The sequence below is a fragment of the Colossoma macropomum genome, unplaced genomic scaffold (genome assembly GCF_904425465.1).
Source record: "Colossoma macropomum unplaced genomic scaffold, Colossoma_macropomum, whole genome shotgun sequence".
Taxonomy (NCBI): domain Eukaryota; kingdom Metazoa; phylum Chordata; class Actinopteri; order Characiformes; family Serrasalmidae; genus Colossoma; species Colossoma macropomum.
In genome coordinates, this window is record NW_023494810.1 from 27,297,132 (window position 1) to 27,321,443 (window position 24,312).

A 24,312-nucleotide genomic window follows, 5' to 3' on the forward strand; every position below is an offset into this window, starting at 1 on the left:
GATACAGCGGTCTGTTTTTGTACAGACTGAGAAAAATGAAAGAAATCAGAGTAAGAGTATACATACACTGAAAAGGGCGATTACTGAGCTAAAATTCTCTAAAACTCTCTTCATCAGATTTCTAGAAATCCAATAACAGCCTTAATTCAATCTAAAAAATTGGAACATGCTGTTTACATGACAACTTGAATAATCTGCTGAAATCTGATTATGATCAGATTATTAAGTGCAAATGCATTTAGCTCTAGGTTGAAGATGGAACTGGGCTGAATGGCAAACATTTCATGATACATGATATATCACGATATTTATTTTTTTCTGACATCTGATAAGTTGGAATCGACAAATTAGTGCAGCATGATTTGGATGCAACATTTCACATGCTGTACTAAATCCAATCAATCAGGGATAATTATACTGTCGTTGTAATCAAACATGCAGCTGGGAAGTGTTTTTTAGTTACTGCTGATATCCATGATATGCTCGGAAAAGCATATTGGGACATTTTGGGACACAGCTTATCAAGTAAAAGCTATTGTTTATTATTTACTGTAGCTCATAAATATGTCATAGGTTAATGAATTAAGACTGAAAAAAATGCTTGACAGTATCCATAATTGTCAATAATAATTTTTTTTGTTTTAATTTTCATTGTGTTGTAAATAATCGAATATGAGTTTATTTGCAGCCCTAAACCAAACAAAGAAACTATAAATTCTTTTTTTTTAATTGTTATTTTTTATTTTCAGCACAGGCCTCCATGCAGTGAAATGTATATGTGTATGTGACTTTGTATGTGTAGTCATGCATGTTTGTATATGTACGTGTTGGTGCTGAGGATGTGAAAGATGTGTTGAGAAACATGCTCAGTGTTCTAGCTGTCATAGTGAATGTTCCCTCTGCACCTCACATTTGACATGTGTATGTGTTTGCGTGTGCATGTGCATCAAGCGAACTCAAGCTGTGTTGTCCTTGTATTGCTCAGTCCTGCCACCAGATGGCGCGTTTTACCTCATTTTCACAGTCACTGAACACAGTCAGCTATTACATAATCCAGTGCATGGATATGCAATTTGCTCTGCCTGCACAGCAAAACTGAAGAAACCAATATATTACACACAGTGAGACCACACAGGCGTCTACCGGATATGCTGGCATTCTCTTACATAACATTTGGCATACATTCTCAGTGCAAGATGTACTTTGTGAATTTATGAATTCAGTTTTGGTCAAATGTATGACTTTATCCCAAAATCATGCAGTGAAAAAAATAGCCAGTGACTGTTGGACAGTTTTCAGACTTTAAGAGACACAAACTCATAAAGAGATCACAAACTCAAACATTTAACAGCGTTTAGGAAAAGTCCCATTTCGGTATGGGACTATATAACTAATTATATACCTCTATGTTGGTGGCCCAGAGCAGTATTTGTTGCTGTTCCTCTGTCTGCCAGTCAGGGGCAGTAGAGAATTGTTTTCTCTGGTGTTATGATGTCTTGTAATAGTTTCAAATCACTGTATATTTGAGAGGGAGAGAGGGAGGAAAGCAAAGGAGAAGAGAGGATATCTGAGAGCACTTTGCATGATTTTGGGGGTGGTGATGGTGTTTGTGTTTCACAAAGAGTTGACTGCCTTTAAAATATGCATGTACAAGGGTGATGGGGAGAGAAAAGGATGGATAGAAAGAATGATGAATAGATGGGTGAAAGAATAAGAGGACTGAAGAATGGATGGATGAATGAATGGATGGATGGATAGTTGGATGAAAGGATAGAGTTATGGATGGATGAATTAATTAAAAGAAAGAAGAATGGATGGATGGATAGAAAAATGAAAAAATAGATACGAGATTGGTGTATGGAAAGGATAGTGGAATGGATGGTTGAAAGAATTAAAGGATGGAGGGATGGATGGATAGATGGATGGGTGAAGAAATGGATTGATCGATGGACAAAAACATAAGTGGATGGATAGATGGATGAATGAAGAGATAGAAGGATGAACAGATGGATGAAAGGATGAGAATATTGAAGAATGGACGGATGGAGGGATGGATGGATGAATGATTTAAAAGACAAGAATGAGTGGATGGATGATACAAAATTAAAAGATAGATAGATAGATAGATAGATAGATCGATTGTATGGTTGAAGGGATTAAAGGATAAATGGATGGATGGATGGATTAATGGATGGGTGAAAGAATGGATGGATCGATGGATGAAAGGATGAGAATATTGAAGAATGGATGGATGGAGGGATAGATGGATGAATGATTTAAAAGACAAGAATAAGTGGATGGATGATACAAAATGAAAAGATTGATGGATGAGTGAAAGAATGAAGACACAAAAGGATGGATAGATGAATGAATGGATAGAAGCGTGGATAGATAAGAGGATAAAAGGACAGATGGATGGATGAAAGGGTGGAGGGATGGATGGATAAACAAATTAAAGAAGGATGGATTGATGAAGGAATAGATGTTGGATAGGTCAACAGATGGATGGATGGATGGATGGTTGGATGGAAAGATTAAAGGACTGATGAGCATGATGACATCATACTCCTCCCATGTGTGGTAAAACCAGCGTGACCAATGCACAGACAGAGGATCATAAAACAGTCCCTTCAGCAGCTTTTCATTGACAAAATGTATTGAACTCATTTTTGTATCTTCCTGCTCTGATGTAATAACTCATGTCTGGGAGTTTAATGTAGTGGAACTCATTAGATGGAGATTAATTGTTGGCTGATGGGCATCAACGGCTGGTCACTGCTTGGGCTACCATTACATCTCTTGACGGTCACTTCAATGACAGATTAGTTTCCTGCTGTCCAAAATCGAAACACTTGGCCTCAAATAACTTGATATGAGCTAGAAGAATCTGAGCCTCCGGTTCCAATAGCCTTTTCCTGTGCCATCTGATAAGCAAGACTTTCGTCCCCTTTGGGCAGTAACAAGTCTGAAAAGGAAGCCGCAGCTGATTGTTTCCGAAAATGTTCCTGAAACATGACATTCAAGTGCCTTTTGAAAGTCTTTCAGTCCCTTTTCTGATAATAGATGGCCCATATCATGGAAATGTACTATGTAAATATGGCTCGAGTTTCAGACACATTCACTCCTCAGTCCATATAAGGAACCAAAGTTGTAAAAACCCATTTTGCATTCATCATGGTTGTGATGTCACAAGTGTTACTGAAGTGATGCAGTGTTGTTACTGCTTTGAGTCTATAGCAGAGTGGAAGATGTGGGAAAAAACAGTTAAACATTGTGCTGTTCCTGGCTGTCAGGAAGCATCATTGCAGGCTTCCAAATGGCCCACACATCCTAAAGGAGTCGCAAAAGTTTATTTTTCTAACAATTATTTTTATATATAGGTTCATATTTAACAGTTTATTCCTCATAATCTGGCCTGCTGTTTGAGTGAGATACAACACAGGGCAGCCAATCAGAACCAACCTCAGTTACATATATCATTCTTTTAGGCACCATAACAAATATGGCTTCTTTAATTCTAAGAGATACAAATGTTTTTATACACAAAACCACACAAACCCATTAAGTACTGAACACTTGGAGGTGGCAGACTCTGTCTCTAACTGTGTAGCATGAAGAAGTTTTATGGGTTTGGTGAAAGGGTGCTTCTGCCTTCACTAGACTTGTGTTGCTATGGCAACTTGGTATCAGTAGGCAGTTTAAATGGGTTTGGGGCATCATCACACCCAACCACAGGCTGATGTACAGTACAGTTATCCCTTCTAGTCAGCATTGTGCAGTCACTGAGTGTGGGCGCCACTGGTCTGTGTATGTGTGTGGGTGTGAGAAAGAATAAAGGGATGAAAGACTGTATGCATCAACCAATTAGTTAATTAGCTGAATTAACTGAATTAGGTGTTTTACTGACTGGGTTGAACTAGGGCCCAAGGCCTCACAACGATTCAATTAATGAAATTTAATAAAATCTCAAATGTCCCCATGATGGTGTTCAATTTGTTAAATTTGGTAACTACACAAATGTGACTACAGAACAGGAGACTAAATGACAGAGAGGAAACACCCAGGATGAATCACACCGAGCAATAGAGGGAGAGGAAAACACACAGAGAGCAGCACAATGGATGATGGAGGAAGTGGACAAAACCAGAGAGCAGCACAGAGAACGACAGAGAGAAAGGAAACACCCAAAGAAGACCAGACTGAACTACAGAGGGACAGAAAACAACCAGAGAGCATCAGACTGAACTACAGAGGGACAGAAAACAACCAGAGAGCACCAGACTGAACTACAGAGGGACAGAAAACTATCAGAGAGCATCAGACTGATCTACAGAGGGACAGAAAACAACCAGAGAGCACCAGACTGAACTACAGAGGGACAGAAAACAACCAGAGAGCATCAGACTGAACTACAGAGGGACAGAAAACTATCAGAGAGCATCAGACTGATCTACAGAGGGACAGAAAACTACCAGAGAGCATCAGACTGAACTACAGAGGAACAGGAAACTATCAGAGAGCATCAGACTGAACTACAGAGGGACAGAAAACTATCAGAGAGCATCAGACTGAACTACAGAGGGACAGAAAACAACCAGAGAGCATCAGACTGAACTACAGAGGGAGAGAAAACTACCAGAGAACACCAGACTGAACTACAGAGGGACAGAAAACTACCAGAGAGCACCAGACTGAACTACAGAGGGACAGAAAACTACCAGAGAGCATCAGACTGAACTACAGAGGGACAGAAAACTACCAGAGAGCATCAGACTGAATTACAGAGGGACAGAAAACTCCCAGAGCACACCAGACTGAACTGCAGAGGGACAGGAAACACCCAGAGCACACCAGACTGAACTGCAGAGGGACAGGAAACTACCAGAGAGCATCAGACTGAACTATTGAGGTAGAGGAAACACCCAAAGAGCACCAGACTGATAGAGGAAGTGAACACAACCAGAGAGCAGCACAGTGAACAAGAGAGGGACAAGAAACACCAGACTTAACTCTAGAGGTAGAGGAAGCACCCAGAGAGCACCAGACTGAACTACAGAAAGACAGGAAGCTACCAGGGAGCTCCAGACTGAACTATAGAGGGAGAGGAAACCGCCTGAGAGCATCAGACTGAGCTGTAGAGCGAGAGGAAACACCCAGAGAGCTGCTTACTGACCAACAGATGGAAATGAAACACCTAGACAGCACCACACTGAACTATAGAGACAGAGAAAACTACCACTCAGAAAGCAGCACATCAAAAAATAGACTGATAAGGAGCCAAGGTCATCCTTTACACCCAAAAAGCAGCACATGAAACGATAGAGGGATAAGGATTAGAGGAGCCTTTTTTTTTATTGAAGCCTGACCGTAACCCATTTCCAACCAGGCCCAACTGGTACCACTACTCTTGCACTCACTAATGGATGGATCATCTCAGACACAGTTTCGATTTGTTGTTCGATTGACAGTTGATTAACAGAAAATGCCATGCTAGGATAAACAAATATCATGCGTATAATTTTATGGACTTGCCGATTGTACCTGGCAGAAAACAGCATCATACCTCCTCCAATCAACAGCAAGGCCGAATAATGAAGTATATGTGAGTGAGCTAATGAGTCCATGAGGATTGAGCTGCAGGTGAGTGTTATAATGAGTGGGTAGAGCCGGAGCCGGAGTGAGTGAATACAAAATGGAGAGTCTTTGTACTGACTATCCAGAGGGAAAAGCCAAAAAAACAAACCAGAGCCCAATTTGAACCTGATGTTGTCCATAAAAAATTGGCCCGAATCTGGTCATCCCACTCAGAGAGCAGCACACAGAATGATAGAAGGGTAAGGAAACATGTCCATTCTTCTCACAGAGAGTGCAGGACTCTGAACAATAGACAGGTTAGGGGCCAAGGTCATCTTTCCCACAAGGGATCAACACACGAAACGATAGAGGAATAAGGAAACATGGACATCCTTGCCATCCAGAGAGCAGCATATTGAACAATAGAAGAGGCCATCCTTCCCATTTAGAGAGCAGCAGGACCATATGGTCTTTTAGGCCCTGTTCAGACTGTCAACCCAATTCCAATTCTTGGCATATCTAAATTGGATCCAGATTCATTTTTGGTGGTCTGGACAGCAAAAAAACACATGAAATCAGATTTTTGTAAATCAGATCCAAGCCACAGTTGGAGGTAGTTTGAAATGTGATTCCAATCTGATTTTTACAGATGCACCTCGGTTTGGATGCTCTGGCCTCTCAAATCGGATTTCAGTGTTTCTTTTGCATAACTTGCAATGTGACAAACAGAAGTGCTGGGATTCAAGAAGGTGCACTCCATCTCTCCTGCATCTGTGTTTGGAATCCGAGTCACCAGAGTAGCTATGTAGTTACTGACACCTACATCGTTACCACAGCAACCCATGCAGATAGGTTGGTGATGTCTGGACACTCAAATCTGATCTGATTGCTTGGAAATAACAGTGCAGAAGGTTGTCTCAAAAGATCTGATTTGCCTGAAGTCTGAACATAGCCTTTGACTCCTGGCCACAGTTGGGATTTCTCCCAATGAGAGGGCATCAGCTCTGAACATTTTGATGTACATAGTTCCTGAGTCGATATCAGTGTGTTACTGACCGAAAAAGAGAGACAAAGATATTCCAGGATCAGGATTGGGAGCCACTGTCAAAGTGCATAAATCACCACAACAAGCAAAGACTGCTCGCAAATCAACATTTTGACCCCAGTCTTAAGTTTCTGAAAATACTCAGACGACTGCTAGTTCTGAACGGGAAACATGGCGCAATCACTAGCAGGTAACACCCACCAGCTTGGTGCCAGAGCCCAGAGGACTGCCTAGAGCTTTTAGGCTCAGTGGGTTCTTCCAGTGGATCTGGCCCAGAAAATGCTGGTCCATGGTGGAGCCTGGAGATGGTGATGGATAGAAAGTGATAAGTGCTCCTCGTTATCCAGCCAGCAGGTGCTACACACACATGGGCAGCTGTGACAGAATTCTCCTCGATTTTCCCTCCCACACACAGTCCACCTGTTATCCCCAGAGCTTCCGCTGCTTTTTCTCTCATTCACTCACTCACGTTCACACACTCGCACACATTTGCGCACACACCTGTCCTTTAGATTCCAGTGTGAGAGTGCCGCTGTCGGACCCACTTTCTCCACGTTGCATCAGCGTAGCTGGTCTTCCCCCGCCGGCTAGTGGGCAGTTTTAGTTCCCACAGGTCCAGTTTGACAGAATGAGACTGTTCTACCTGACCAGCAACGAGACGAACCATCCTTTGAGGCATGCTGTTATTAATAAGTGCTTCTAGCATTCCTCAAACTCAAACACATAACCTTGAAACGGTTCAAAGGTTGAATTATCTGGCCTAAAAAAGGGGGTGCTTTGTAGATCTGTGGAATCAAAAAAGTTCAAAACCACAACTTGGTATGTAGTTTGCTCAAAAGTGCCCTTGACTGGTCCAACTTTTCTAAAGCAAAGACCTCTAGAATTTTAGAATGAAAGAGTAGATTCAGTTTGAATGGAATGAAAATGGAAAAGAAATGGATGTTAATTGTGTGGTGCTAGCGTAAGAGATAATGAGAAAATCCATACCTGATATTTCTGCTGATTTAAGGCTTGTTTATGCTCAACGTTAAATACGGATATGGATATGGATGGAGACTTCTGTCCGTACTCTGCATTTATTTTGACCATATTTGTGGACGTTCTCTGAAAGCTGATGAAATGGAGCAGTACCAACGGAAATCGTGAGCCAGTGAGACACGACCATACCCGTGTGATATAAGGTCATATAAGTGAAAAGAATTCTCCGTCCACGTCACGAAGTATTTAAAGGCCTCACAGACCACTGCCTACAACACTGTCTCTTTCGTCTCTTTCATAGTCTGTACATAATTATGACCGCCGCCGCAGTCGCCATGTTTGTTGTTGTCAGAAACTTTTGACTCTGGACTGCCCTCTAGTGGATGTATTGCATAACATCCATGCCAATGTAAAGGATGCATGGAAGTTTGTGAGCAGTGACCTACAGTACATAAAGGGAGTATAAATGAGCCTAGTGATGGATCTGTTTTAAACACAGGTCATTTGACACGTTATTTTAAAGAGCTTCTAGTGGTAAATAGTGCACTTAATTACAACATGATCTTGCGATAACTGTCTTCTAATTAATGGTACATGAAAGTGAGAATAAAAGCCGAACCAGCAGCAGCACGGCTGGATAGTGTTTATATTCCAGGCACACTTTTCCCTGAGTGCTATGGCGACCGTCTCGTATATACATTGAGGTGACGAGACAGAGATCAGAGCAGATGGATGGTGAAATGAGAATGGAATGAGCAGGTTGTAATTGCGACACAGTGTGTTTCAGCCTGTTAGACTGGGTGTAATAAGGTAGCCTGGACGTGGAGTGGTGTTGGACGTGTAATAGCACAAGGGACAATTTTAGGTGCCAGTGCATGTAGTACACCATCCTATGATCTAATACAAATGCAACAAAAGAGAGAGATTAGTGATTATGGGGCTCTAGGCAAAAGGCAGGAAAGGGGCCCCATGAATGTTAGTGATGCAAGTGTTTACACTGTCTACACTGCAACAGATGAAACCTTATATAGAATATAGATTATAAAAAGAATATAGAGGCTATATATACACCGATCAGGCATAACATTATGACATTATTATCTTGTTTCTACGCTCATTGTCCATTTTATCAGCTCCACTTACTATATAGGTGCACTTTGTAGTTCTACAATTACAGACTGTAGTCCAGCAGTTTTTCTGCATGCTTTGTTAGCCCCCTTTTACCCTGTTCTTCAGTGGTCAGGACCCCCATGGACCCTCACAGAGCAGGTACTATTTGGGTGGTGGATCATTCTCAGCACTGCAGTAACACTGATGTGGTGGTGGTATGTTAGTGTGTGTTGTGCTGTGTGAGTGGATCAGACACAGCAGTGCTGCTGGAGTTTTTAAACACTGTGTCCACTCACTGTCCACTCTATTAGACACTCCTACCTTGTCAGTCCACCTTGTTGATGTAAAATCAGAGACGATAGCTCATCTGCTGCTGCACAGTTTGTGTTGGTCATCCTCTAGTCTTTCATCAGTGGTCACAGGACACTGCCCACAGGACGCTGTTGGCTGGATATTTTTGGTTGGTGGATTATTCTCAGTCCAGCAGTGACACTGAGGTGTTTAAAAGTTCCAGCAGCACTTCTGTGTCTGATCAACTCGTACCAGCACAACACACATTAACATACCACCACCACATCAGTGTTACTGCAGTGCTGAGAATGATCCACCACCCAAATAGTACCTGCTCTGTGAGGGTTCATGGGGGTCCTGACCACTGAAGAACATGGTAAAAGGGGGCCAACAAAGTATGCAGAGAAACAGATGGACTACAGTCTGTAATTGTAGAACTACAAAGTGCACCTATATAGTAAGTGGAGCTGATAAAATGGACAATAAGCGTAGAAACAAGGAGGTGGTCATAATGTTATGTTATATCGGTGTATGTATGTAGTATGTTTAATTAGTATTTTCTTGGGGCCTTTGGCTCATAGGGGCCCTAGGCGGCTGCCTACCTTTGCCTAGTGCAAAGACCGCCCTGATGAATCTTGAATCTTGATGAATATCTACACTATGTACATTTTAACTATTATTGCAATATTACAATAATACATCTTTCAGTGTGACCTTAGAGGTCATACCCTAAAGTAAATCATCATGTTTGTTAACAGTGCTGGTAGTTTCTATCCTTCCGAATCAGCCACTGTGTAAAACAAGAAGCTTCTCTCACTGATTTGATTGTTAAGCAAATAAGCACAAGGAAAGCGTTTCTAATAAAGTGGCCAGTGATGAAAGTACAAAGTAGGTGTTTCTAATAAAGTGGCCAGTGAGTGGAAGTACAAGGTACAAAGAAATTATTACATTTTATGGCACTTAATGGATGAGTTTGTACATAGATAGTTATGCAGGTTGATGATGAGCTCTGAAACTGTACGCTGCCCTGGCTTTTGAATGAGGCTATATAGGAGATAAATGCTCCAATAGAGATGAAATCTATTATGAAATAATACTGCTGACAGACGGTAGGTGCATTATTTCACAATTTCCTGTAAACAGTTACTCAATAAGTTGCCTGTTGAGTGGCTCCTTTGGCTCAGACTATATCATATGACACTGTTGGCACTGTTAAAGGACTGATGCGGTAATAATAAGTATAAGAATAAGAATGTATAATTTGTCTTTTTATTTATATTATGCAAATAAAATAACCATAAAATAAACAGTCTTTCACATAATAAAAGAAGCATAAAAAGTATAACAATATACAGTACAGACAATAGAGACATTACATTAAAATAGTTTGTACATGTTCAGTTAATTTGTACAGAACTTATTCAAACCCAGTGTGTTCAGTGGATTATGTAAGAGCTCATTTTACACTTGTGATCTTGTAATGTGTTAAATACTGTAGTGATGCTGGATTACAGTTGAGGGGTCTGATAGAGGTGTGGGTCTGAAACTCTGCTCTTAATTAAGATGCTGTGCAGGGCTGGGAACTGTGGTAATATTCCTTTCTTAATTGTCTTGTCAGTCTGTTTAATATGTTAAACATTATAGGCGAGTAATTATTCTGATCATTTTGCTGTCTGGGTACCTTCCCCCCCCTTCAGGGGTTTCCTTTGCAAATATGAGTGTGTGTTTGTACTTTTTTTTTAAAAAGCTGCATGTTTCATTTTTTCAAAACTGAAAATCAAAACTGTTTCTTTTTGGTTCCTGAAGGTTAAAGCTGCACTATGCATTTTTTTTTGTTAAAATTAAAAGAAGTAGCATAACTGAATCAGAACGAAAGCAAACACTCTAAAATATGGTGTGCAATGCTGCTACGAGTCCCCCTGTAAATCCTGAACTGATTATTTAAAAGTCATATTTTCATTTTTTGACATACTTTGAAAATACCAGCTGCCCTTTACAATGTGCTAATATTTCATGATGAATGGACCAGAAGAAATCACCTTGAAACATCTTTTTTAATAGTGTTTTTCCTTTTCCTGTATAGAAACCTTTTTTTTTAATCAACAGTGACGATATACACTGAGTACTTTAGTAGGAACACCATACTAATATTGGGTAGGGCTTCCCTTTGCTCTCAAAACAGCCTCAATTCCTCGTGTCATGGATTTCACAAGTTGTTGAAAACATTCCTCTGAGATTCTGGTCAATGTTTACATGACTGCATCATGCAGTTTCTGCAGATTTTTCAGGTGCCCTTCTTGCTGTGAATCTCCCGTTCTACCACATCTCAAAGGTGTTCTATTGGATTCAGATGCAGCAATGAAGAACACTGAACTCATTGCCATGATCACAAAGCCAGTTTGTGATGACTTTTGCTTAGTGACATGGTGCATTATCATGCTGGCAGTAGTCATTAGAAGATTGGTAAATTGTGGCCATGAAGGGATGCACACGGTCGGCAACAGTACTCAAATAGGCCGTGGCATTCAAGCGATGATTGATGGGTATTAACGGCCCAAAGTGTGCCAACAAAACTTTGCCCACACCATTACACCACCTCCACCAGCCTGGACTGTTCACACAAGACAGTTTGGGTCCGTGTATTCATGCTGTTGGCACCAAATTCTGACCCTACCCTCTGTGTGCCTCAGCAGAAATCAAGATTCATCAGATCAGGCTACGTTTTTCCAGTTTTCAGCTGTCCAGTTTTGGTGAGCCTGTGCCCACTGCAGCCCCAGCTTTCTGCTCTTGGCTTACAAAAGTGAAACCCAGTGTGGTCTTCTGCTGCTGTAGCCCATCCACCTCAAGGTTTGACATGCTGTGCATTCTTTTCTGCTCACCACAGTTGTACAGAGTGGTTATCTGAGTTACCGGAGCCTTTCTGTACATCCAAACCAGTCTGGCCATTCGCTGTTGACCCCTCAGGTGTTCCTTATATAGTGCTGCTTGGTAAGTGTAATATATGTGTAAATAGTATATATAGCACATATATGTCTCATATGTATGTGTGTATATATTTACATAGATATGTATATACCTACATATATACATCTATACACACACACATTTGTGGCAATTTCTTATAAGTGCTACATATATACAATGCATAAGGGACATATGTGAAACAGAGAAAGAGAGTAATGACTCCGATCATGTCTCATGTTTGAGTGTCTCCCCTCCTGTAGGGACTTCCTTTGTGTGTGTGTGTGTATCACACTCCACAGCGGTGGTAGCCAGAGAGTCACAGAGACCCCCCCTCCCCTCTCCCTCAGCGTGCTCCTAGAGAGCAGGAGAGGTGGAGAGAAACAGAATTGTCTTCTCTCTCTAAGAAGGATCCTCTCGCATCTAAATGACTTGGACTACTGAGCGTTACTCGCACTGTGGAGCTGGATATCCGTTTTGCGTTTAAATGTGTATGGTCATATTCGCTCCGGTAAGTGGCAAGATCAGTAATCTTTCACACTTTTGTTTAAAGCTTTTGTAGATTTATTCCACTTTTGAACATTGATGTCGAGTCTTGTGTCCATAGAAACATGATCAGTTTTCGTGTTTTTGGTGTTTTTTCTGTACTTTTGCTTAAGATGATAGAGATTTAGTTCACTTTGAGATGTAATGTTGAGGATTGTGTCCATAGAAACCAGTTTTTGTTAATTGTTAATTGTTGGTTTTAAGTGTTTAATGAAATTCATGTGTTGATATCTGAGTCAATGACAAGGTGTTCAGATATTGGAGAGTCATCTTGTATTTCATAGTGAATTTCACCAGTACTTGCCATTTTTGAATTGAGCAGTGTGAAAAAGTTTTGGCGCCCCTTGTCAAAAGACGTATTTTGTTGATTTTCTACTTGAAAATAAGTTAACATCTTCTACAGAGAACACACTTATGCACATTTAATGTTACTGTTTATTTTCTGAATTTAACACAGTGGAGAAAAATAAAATATAAAATGTGGCCTTTGCAAAAGTTATGGTACATTTTGTATTTATGTTTTACTTTTTCCAATATGCTCAACAAACAAATAGAAATTGTGCACAAAAATGTGCAGAAAATGCCATGTTTAATTATGTACTTCGTAAAAGGTGTGTTAATTTATTGTCATGTAGGAATTTAACTAAACATACAATTTGACCAGAGGAGTTCAAGCTTTTCTGTATCATAACCTATATTCATTCACTTTTCCTCCGTCAATACTTTCCTAATGCTAGCCTGAAATGTTTCAACAGGTTCGAATGGTTCTGTCTCTGTAGAGCAGTTAGAGCTTCCTTAGTGCCACATTAGCAAGAGCAGACTTTTACTCCCCATCAATTATTCAAGCCTTTTTACAGTTCTGAACGATGACATAAAATGTATCTAAACTGAAATCAGATCTTCACAGGAGCTAGAAGGTCCATCAGAGTGCACTTTTGGGATTACTGTACAATTATATGATTATTAGCACAGTTACGATTGGCAAAGAACACAATATCTGTGTAATCTTGGATCATTTCTTGCCAGAAGAGCGATAGGGACTTTGGGCCCTGTGAAAGTTTCATGCACGGGCCCCTTTCCTCAACTCGTTTAACCTAACCTGTCATAACATTAGAACATGCTAAAATTTTCCTAGCCCCAATGTCTATATATTTAGCTCCATTGTTCCAACTCTTAGTTTCCCGATGCAGTAATACGAATATAAGCATAATGGCTGCATATTAATGTACTGTAGGCAGTTGTCAGAAATTGCACACTGCAAAAAATGGTATCGTCAACTGAAATGATCATAATTTTAGCCAATACATCTAATATTTCCCATTTTGAGATGGTTGTGCACTTATTATAAGATTATCTAGCTTATTTCTATACATTGTTTTAGCTAATTTGATCAAGTAAAATTATCTCACTAGACTGGCAGATAATTTTGCTAGTTTCAAGCACATTTCTTACAACAAGCAAAATTATCTGCCAATATAGTGAAATTTAATTTAATAAAATCACTTACAACAAGTAAAACATGTCTAGTGTTAAGGAAAATAATCTTAAATTAAGCTTACAACATTGCCAACAGGAGAAACATTAGATTTATTTACTATATTTAAGATAATTGTACTTGACAAGATGCCATTTTTTGCAGTGCAATGTTTGTTGCTTCTCAAAAGCACTGCATCTTTGTGTTGCATCTTGGCTGTCAAAGTAAAACTCTATAATGAACTAGTGTAGGACAGATACATTATTTAAAGCCCACTAAAATTACCACAAGTGTACTGGTTTATCGGGTTGCCCAAGCTTCCTTTCAGGTAACAGCTCCAGTAAATCTTCATAACCCAACTTTACCTCTAAAAAGCTGGTTGACATACTGACACACTGTCTCCCCCATTTTTGCTTCTTTTCATTTTAGTTCTCCATTTCTTCCATTTCTGAAAACCTGATATGTGGCTTTGGCAGCATCTTCATTTCAAATAAAAACAACATTCTTGTGGGCCCCTGGAATCATCCTAATGTGTTAACTTATTTTCACTTAGACAATAACCAAAACATAATTTGGCCAGTGGTGCCCAAACTTTTGCACACTGACATATCTCAGGGAAATAACATAGGATGAAGTTTAAAATGCTGGTTAGTGGGAATTTTGAATGCATCTTGCACTATATTTTGGCCTCTTGATTGGCTTTAAACCCTTTAAAGGTGCAGTGTGAAAGATTTAGTGGCATCTAGAGGTGAAGGTGCAAATTGCATTCAACTGAATTCCCCTCCCTTACTCCTCCCTTTCTAAGTGTGTAGTAAAACCTATGATGGCCATCATGTTGTCGCTTCTTTGACAACGAGGATTCACCTCTCTTGCTTTTTCCTGTGCTAAATAATAAGTATGATCCTCCATTTGTCTAAATATGCGCCTTCAGACTCACAGTACAAAAAGGGATTAGGCAGCACCGGCAGCAACCACTGCTTCTTCTCTTTTCTGTGTCTTCCAACTGGCGCTGTAGTGCCACCAAATTCAAGCTGACACTTCAACGTAAAAACATGAAAGGCACTTTCTAGAACCAGTGTTTGGTTTGTCCATTCTGGGCTACTGTAGAAACATGGCGCAGCGACATGGCAGCTTCTACTGGAAGAGGACTCACTCCTTGTGTGTAGATATGAAGGGATCATCCTAAGCTAACAAAAACACAATGATTTATAGCTACAGGTGATTGTACACTATGAAAACATGGTTTTGTATACTACATTCCATTTCTGCTAATAGATCCCCCTAAATCTTACACATTGCACCTTTAAAAGTAAGTGTCATGGCCATATTTAAGGTGTTTCACCCCTTATAATCCCAAGCTTATTACATACAAAAGCCTATTATTCAGTAACTATGGGGACTTCAAAGCGAACTGGCTGGGCTATTCCTAGGTTATAGAAGCATATAATAAAACTTTTTTAGTTCTTAACCCATAATCCAGTCGAAAACCTTCCAACACTGGTACTTACTGCTGATTGGACCAGATGAATCAGGTTGTGTTGAGTTAGAGATCACTGAAGATTGTGCTTTTAAAATTGGCCATCAATATGATCAGTAAAGGCAGTGTTGATCTTTTTTTACAGCTCTGGAGCATTTCTTCTGCAGAGGTTTTTGGTAGTTGGTAATTGCTAATGTTACTAGCACATGTAGAGGCACAGTGGAATTTGTACTTATGTGTCTACACTGAACTACTTTATGAATGTGGTCATTTCTCTGAATAGGTGGATGATCTGGTCATCCACTGCTGAAGGAATGCACACACACAATTGTCATATTGCTAACTATGAGAGCATTAGCCTTGGTTAACAGGCACCTCCATTGTTTAGAGAGTTAACAATACAGCAGTGGAATCTGGAAAGAATTTGTACAATAACATGTCTTGTTATTTTGTACTAACAAATCAAAGAAATGCAGAAGGATGTGGTGACATTTGCTGCCTTTTTCGTTGGCGTGTGGCAGATGCAGCCAACTGGATTCACGCCACTCAGTTGCAAAGTGAAATTATTAGCAAATTAGCAGATCCAGATGGCACTGTTGAGCTCATGGATGCTTGGCTCATCAGTGGCTAATGTGACGAGGCCCTGGACAGCCTAGTTGAACTCGCAAGTCCACACCAGAGTTTGTTTTTTGTGAAATATCTTTTTCATTTGGTTTAGTTGGTTTCACACTGCAACAGTTAAAGTGCGCTAAATAATCCACATGGGTGTTCTTTACGTTGTTTGATTGGTCAGAGAATTGTCAGGCATACAAGCACTCTGTTACTTTCATGTTTGCCTCTATTATACAGCCCATTTTTTTAAAGGTCCAGATCTATCCCTCACTTATATTTTTGATCAAATGTATTATCATACCCTTTTTGTTGCATGAAAATTTGTGAGTTCAGACCATGACTTCAACATGGTGGTGGTAGTATGAGGGAAGACTGAATGATATAGGGAGGGGGAGATATCTGAGAACCTGGACTGGAGTTTTGGGCAGCTTCTGCCTGTAGCTAGAAGGCCAGGACCCCCATAACAGCATAGAGAGATAGGGTGGCGGTGGGGACTGCAAACACTTCGTCACGGGAACAGAAGATGAGGATGTGAATTTATAGGGTATTAGATTGGAAGAAGGAAGGGTTTCAGGCATGTTCCTCCCCACAAACTTCAGTTATAACATAACTACATTAAAGACGCCTAATGTTTAGCTACATTGCATTCAGAGTAACAAAAATAAACCTTATTCTACTTATCCGTCAGTCTCATTGCCACTGCCTGGCCCAGCCTGATCAGAAATACTTTTTGCAGTTTATGTGACAAAATCAAATGCTTCGTAAGAAGTACACGGACAGTTATGTGAACAGTGCAGTGCTGAGAAAGCATATTCTGGTGTTGAAGTCTCTCATTTAATGCGGACCATCATAAAAACGCAGTCCTAATAGGACTGAACTGAACTACCAGTCTCGGGAAGTGGACAGAGATCCGCAATTTTCGGCAGATCATGGTAGATGTATGTAATTTTCAGCGTATGAAAATGCATCAGTCTCAAGGTGGCAATTTAAATGCATTGACACTGGAATTATGTAATTAATTATAATAATATTCAATAAACTATGCCCTCATTGTTGACAAAAGTAAAATTCTCAGATCTAGTCTCAGCCTCAGATGCTCCACCCACACAGGTGAACACAAACATGGATACAATAGGAATTTTGTCAGTCATGGTCTGATTGGCTATGTGCACACACTTCTGTGCAACCTGACAGGAAACACACCGTTACCTGCTCTGCATGCTGTGATAACAAACAGTTTCAGTGCATGACATAATCTCTGACTTCATAAAAAGTTTATTGCATCTTTAAAAGTAATTTTTCTTTGAAAAATTTTGCAGCTTTTAATATCCTCATGTTCACCATCACGCATACCAATTTGTCTCTTACGGGTCTATTTTTGCTCTAGACTGATTTTTATGTGGCGCCTGCACCTCACCCATCACACAAAAACAACCGCATGTCCATCAGACGGCTCCTTCCTGTCAAACTAGATGGTTCTTCATCGCTTTAAATGATGAAACACACCAGACTGTACCACGATGGCTGACGAGACCATTTCCTATTTCTGAGACTCCTCCACTTTTTTCACTCTTTTAGATGTCCATGCTGATTGTTTTTAGCTAGGAAGCCACATTTGATTCTTAGCCAATAAAAGAGCTGCCAAAGTGGGTCGAGGTGTTTGCATTTCATTTTCCTTTATTTGATTTTCTTTTGCATCGTGATATCACATTCCCACATCCCTGGGTCTTCAGCTGAGGAGCAATTTCCATTCAAAATATACAATAAACACTTGAAAAGGAACCTCCAGAATTTTGCCAATATGCACTTACCTCTGATTTTTCAATTCCTCGTTGCGTAACTGCCGGCTCGATATGAACGCTACCTGGACGCGGTGAGAAGTATTACCTCTCTCCAAGGGAGCCCATTCTCTGCGCATTGCTCAGATAATGTGTTTCAGGCCAGTCTCTTTAGCTGTGGGCGAGCTTGTCTTCTATGCTTATTAAAGCTAGCCTGCTCTCCAGAGCTGAGGCCTAAATAAAAGAAGCAGAGTATAAGGCAAAAAAGAGAAGAAAAAAGAGAAAGTATATGGAGTAAAAGAAGAGGGAAAGTAAGGGAAAACATGAAGAGAAGGTGACTGGGAGAGGTAGAGAGGATAAATGATTGAGGATTAGCCCAGTTATTGACACAAAGTAAAACGTCCTCAAATATACTGTCACATGCTGCAGCTTTGCCTGTACGCTGTCTGCCTCAAATCGATTAACTAACAGTTCAGGAGACAGAGATTATAGTAGCATTAATCATTTCTACACAGGAGTCCGATGGCTTAATTGAAATTGACCTATTTATACTCCACCCACACCCATTCTTTTGTAGCACTAGCCTTATAAACCACTGACAAAAATCCCATTCACTTTTTGTTCCCGCCATGAAAAAGAGCTTAGGCCCTAATATGGGCACAATGCTAACTACAAAATGACTTCAGAGGTCTGTACTGAATGAGGGTCCGCATCTTGTATTTAATACTCACCTAAATTAACATTAGAGAACTGCACATGGATGTGAAATAATTGGCAAAGGCCAAACTAGGGCTAAACATCTGGCCAGAATTTTCCTGTGCTGTAAACCTTTAGATGTCATTTTGCTATTGCCTATGTATTAAATGCAATTACATCATCATTTTAAACTGGTTTGACTGGTTTAAAAATGAACAATAGTACATCACTTGGCTTAAAAGGGTATTAGCAGCCATCCTGAAGGCTGAATGTGTCCATTTTACACTATGCTAACTATCACTTTAAGGCCATTAGAATGGCAGCAAATGAAAAGAGAAAATACTGTTGTTAATGCTAACAGTTTAGTGAGTATATATACAGCTAAGCTAGCTATTTATATAACCATATATTTATAAGAACCATTAAATGGTGGTCGTTCAATTTGAAGAAATTTATGTTTTTTGTCTATGTCCACAGCTTTTTGCCATCTTTGCTTTCGCGACATGTGGAGGCTACTCTGGTCAGCTGCGGGTTAGTGTGGACTGTGTCAACAAGACTGACAGCAACCTCAGCATCAACATCAACTTCGCTTATCCGTTCAGGTAAGACTTGGCCAGCTGCACCGTAGCTCACCCCAACACACAGGAAATCTTTGACCGAATAATGCTCAGCCCACAAACGCATCCTTAGCAGTCTGGAACAACTGTTGCTAGTTTGAACAAGCTTTACAGAATGTTGAGCTAAAATCTCTTTCAACCTAATGAGAACCTGCAGCACACAGTTCAGTGTTTTGTCCAAATACCTAAATTCAGAGTAACGTAAGAGCACGGTATTCCATACACTTCAGTATTCCGTACACTTGAGTATTCCGTACACTTCAGTATTCCGTACACTTGCAACTTTTCCTGTTTGTGTAATAAAAACACTTTCTTGTCATTTGTCAACGGTACATCTGAGACATTGTCATATATCCTTGTTTCCATCAAATTGGTTGGCAAGACCATCTAAGCTGGGTTTGGACATCAAATCTGTGCAAATAGTGACCGACCCCCCAGCGGGACCTGAAAATGGCGGGTGGGGAAACCCAGGGATGCGAATGTAAATGGGGTGGGGAAAACTTTCACGGCAAGTTAAAATGCATTTTAGCACGTTTAAACATCATATTTAACGCTCTAACAAATATTAAAGAATGGATGGATTAACACTATGAAACACAGTATGTTTAATACTGAGCTGTTAATCTAAGTTTACACCGTCAGCTAAGTTACCTTAGCCAACTCCTTTCAGCTGAGTGGCTTCACACCACTGACTCACGTTACTAGGCTTTTTTTCCAAGGCAGCCTCATTCATTGCTCATATGGTTTATATTAATTCACTTTTATAATCAGTTCATGTCCATTTTTATGGAATTAGATTTCATAAAACTTCAAAATAAAATGCAAGGAAAACGCTGTATGGAAAACTGCTCCTTCTCTGGAAGCTGGTGTACGGAATACTGACGGTACAAACCGACGACACAGATGACGCTTTTTTCTCATTTCTTTAAAAGTATTGGCCCAAATATGACCAGTCAAAATGCATTCTGGTTGCTAGGCCAAACCAATCATTACATCCTGTGTGACTGGGTATTTCCACAAAAACTACTAAAACGCGAAAAGTGCCGAAGTACTGTACGGAATACAGCACTCTTACGTTAAATTTAGAATAAAAATTTCATCTGATATTTATGTTGTATGTATATGAAAGGCTACATTCTTAGGATAGATTGGGTGCGGTTAGGCTAAGCTAGGCTAAGCAGAAAGTTCACCATCATCAGCTGTGTTAGCATTGCTAGCTAGCTAACATTGTAGCCTACAGCACTAGATACAGCATGACTGATGTTACTCTAAGGGATTTTCTGACATTTCTCTCATCATTTTTGTATGATATATTAACTAATGTGGAACCCAAATGTCTGTAACTTTTAGTTCATTTTTATTGAGTAGAATTATCATGCTCATGTTTCATTTCTGCAAGAATTGTAGTGTGACTCTTATTTCATTTTTAAGTTTTGGTTGAAAACAGAAGGGATACAATCCTGAAATACTCAAAAGTGTCAAATCAGTGAGAGCATTTTAATGAGTCACTGTAAAACTGCAATATAGGAAAATATGTGAAAAAAATCTGTTAATGGTTGTAAATTCTCCGTATTCTGGGTAGCAGAATACGGAGAATTTACAATCTCTCTCACTCTGTCTCTCTCTCTTCCTCTGGGTGCGTTTGAATGCTGTCATTTTTTTGCTACTGCAAATGTGTGAATGTGCTTAAGTAAGCACAGCTTTCAGGCCGCTGGGGTTGATAATTGAGTTGAATGACTTGATTTCAGTGTCATGGCCTTATGTTCACTGACCTCTTTAATGAATACAAGTCAAACCATCTTCATGGCTCTGTCTAAACATTTCCTCTCTAATAAAAGGGCAAAAAACTCAGTTCTGAAACTCTAGTCTTTCTGTTTCAGTTCAGAGGCACTGCAGTGTTCCCAGAGATGGAGCAATGAACAGCCTTGCTTATTTCAAATGCATTTGTATCAGCTGAATAGTGCTGTCTGATGAACTGATAAACTGTAAGGAATCTTTCGTCAAGGCTGTCGTCTTCCACACCAGTTGCCTTATGAGAGATTTATGTAACAGCGTATTCTGTAACTTTAGGCTTTTGCAGACAAAAGCCTGCAACGATTCTGCAACCAGCTGGATTTAAACTACTTCACTCACTACCAATTTCACTGATGTCAGATAATAACCAGTATAATAGTAATCAGAACAGTAATAATCAGACCAGTAATGCTTTGAGGAATATAAGTATTATAATACATGTATTTTCAGTTTTCAATAGTTTTTTTCATGTGTTGAAAATGTCTTGATTCTACAGAACTCAAATTATTTAAGCCCTGCCCACTCCCCACCCACCTTACCTGGTATAATGCAGACAGATATCAAGTTTATTGCAAATATCAAGATAACTGACAGTGGTGTCCACGGAATATAGTCATGAGAGACTCTCAGAAGTGATGATGTATTAGTAATAACATTTTCAATTTTCTAGAGCAAACTGCCTGAACTCAGGGAGTCGTTCAGTTTGTCTGAACACCAGCATGGAAGGAAAGCTGCTGTTTACTCACCGTTCTGCTGCTTCAAAACCAGCTTATTTTCTTCATTATCAGAAAATGCTCCCAGACTTTCCAGATTCTTCTGACTTTCCAGATTGTTCTTTTTCTTTTGCTGTCTGCTCCCATGGGTACATCACTGTAAGTGAATTGCTTCCCTTTTCAGGTTAGGTTGTTTATTAAATCTAGGTTGAACATCACTTTAGAAATGTAAACACAAAATCGACTAATTAAATATTTGTTGACGACTTTTTGTTGTCGACATTTTCGATAGCGTCAAATAATTCTTTCAGCCCTAAAATGCTTTAGAAATTCAGTTGTGTCAAATACAACTGAACCAAATCCAAATGAGATGTCCTGTTATTATACTTTCACTGCTGTTTCAAAAACAAACCGTTCCTTCAGCACAACAGCTTAGAAGTCTGCATAACTTGTCCTTTCAGAGATAAGACTAGTTTTCCAGTGGAAAGAGTTTGAAAGACCTGTATAAAGTAGAATGTGTGTGGTTTTAAATTTACATTACATATTCATATTTCAGTGTTTATTCACAGAATTCAGCAGCTTCCCATTAGCTTCTATCATAAGCCTATTAGAGCTATGCCTTCAATTCAAGCCATATAAGTCAACACTTGGTCAAAACATGAGGAAAAACCCACCTCTGCAGCAATGCTAATTTCTACTAGCACCCCTATGGGATTCCAGTAGTTTGTTAGCGCTAAGCTAACAGCACGGACATTTTTTGGAAGTTCTAGATTAATCAGACATTTGAAGCTTCTAAAAGACCTTCCACATTTTACTTGAAACTTGTGAAAAAAATAAAAGCAAAATTGACCTCTTTCAGTAGAAACGCCTGGTATAGAGCTGTTAATGCTGTATCCCCTTTAAAACAACCCACTGATTAGGCTGTAGCTTGTATTTCCCAGTTAGTGATACATCTAGGACTTCCAGAAGGCTTTGAGTGACATTTTTTTTCTCATGAAATCGGTCCCACCCACTGGATATCAGACCATACTTGGTTGATTCCTCTGTCACTTTGTAATTATGCTGATGGTCGATAACACGTTAGGCCTTCTCTTCAGCTCCTGAATTCCTAACCAATAGGAGAGCTTGTTTAGCTAGATCCTTAATACCATGGAGAAAATCAATTCCTTGGCCAGTTTTCAGCTGAGCATGTCAAGAATTTAACCCTTTGTTTCCATACTTGCAGTGTTTAAGTACAAGTGGCATTCTATTGAATAAAAATGAACTAAAATGACAGACATAATTTTTAATTCCCAGAAATTATTAAGTCTTTTCCGAAGGCCTAGAAGACCCTGAAGGTTCCCCTAAGTTTTGAGTAAACAAGGTTTCTGTTCTTGGAAATGTGTCAAAATGTGTCAAAATTATTGTCCATAGTATTCAGCCATATGACATAGAAATGATAGATAGATATTAGGTTGAAAAAGACTGGCATATTTCTTTAACTTTGGTTTTAATAGGTTTAAATGGAGGGTAGGATTCATTTTTAGCTTTAGAATGAATATACTTTTTATGTTCTGAATATTGTAAGTCTGTTGATTTGTCTTCAGTTGTTCTTTGAACCGTTTGACATCGAACATACCTGTAAAAATGAGAAAATATGTCTGGATGCCCCTGAAGTCAAACGCTTACACACATACTCAAAAGGTGTGTCGAGGCTGGTAAAGGTCTTTGAAGCATCCCTCAGATCTCCACTTTTGCTTTCATAAGTGTCAAGCTCCCACTCCATGGATATCATACACGGATGAGCCAGAATTAGATGCCATTGTGAGATGGGGAAATTAATATCAGTGTGAAACTCTCATCTCCAGTGAGTAATATCACTGCAGGGCAGCGCAGAGGAGGGACAGGTGAGTTTGACGCTGGTTCAGGCTGTCTCCTCTCTTATCATACCTGCCAGTTCCCCTCAGGCACAGGCTGAACGCTTGTACCATCTGATATCAAGAGTCTTCCCTGACTTCTTGATTCTTTTATTCAATTCTGTCTCTGGTTTGCTGAAAGGGTTATTGATTGAGTCTTGACTCCCTCCACTAGGGAAGAATACAGTAGGTGGGATAGACTCTGCCGCTCTGTTCTGTTTGTAGGTCGTTTGACAGGTGAATTGATTCATTGCAACCAAGTACTAAAAATGCCAGCTGTCCATGACATTGTGTGAACAACTGATGACAAATGAACCAGTGGAAATTTAGAAAAACAAACCCATCCAAGTGTAATTTCATACATTGACAAATGCTAATGGTTTGGCAAGAAATTGACACAATTTTCTACTTACCCCCGATGTATTCAGTCAGTGGCCACATTTTGCTCCTTTAGATTCAGTGTTTGAGCTATGAGGCTAACGTTGCTAATGAACACTAGAAGTCAATAGTCACCCAAATTATTTCCATAAATACATACCCAAAACCTCTCTCAACCTGCTCAAACCGCATGAAGATCTTAAGTAAGGCCATGCAGATTTGTTTAGGATATAATATTGTTTAGGACTCAGTAAGCCCTAATGTGAATGCGGACAATTAAAAAAACACTTCACCTAGTAGCTGAATGCAGCAGACAGCAACATACATTCGCCGAATTCTGACTTCCATGTATGTTGGAATATTGAGCCAAACC

At 39.8% G+C, this 24,312-nt stretch overlaps 1 protein-coding gene across 2 annotated transcripts in view; it reads left to right on the plus strand.

Annotated features, from left to right (window-relative positions):
* Positions 1-24,312, plus strand: part of LOC118799908 (synaptoporin) — a 53,743-nt gene that overhangs the window by 21,257 nt on the left and 8,174 nt on the right. The window contains exons 1-2 of one of the 2 annotated variants that reach the window (XM_036560006.1): positions 12,354-12,470; positions 19,020-19,144. In XM_036560006.1, the coding sequence (XP_036415899.1) occupies positions 12,447-12,470; positions 19,020-19,144 (149 nt within the window). In that variant the 5' untranslated portion in view covers positions 12,354-12,446. Of the gene's footprint in view, positions 1-12,353; positions 12,471-19,019; positions 19,145-24,312 lie in introns of those variants that run through there. The other variant, XM_036560005.1, reaches the window with a different exon arrangement.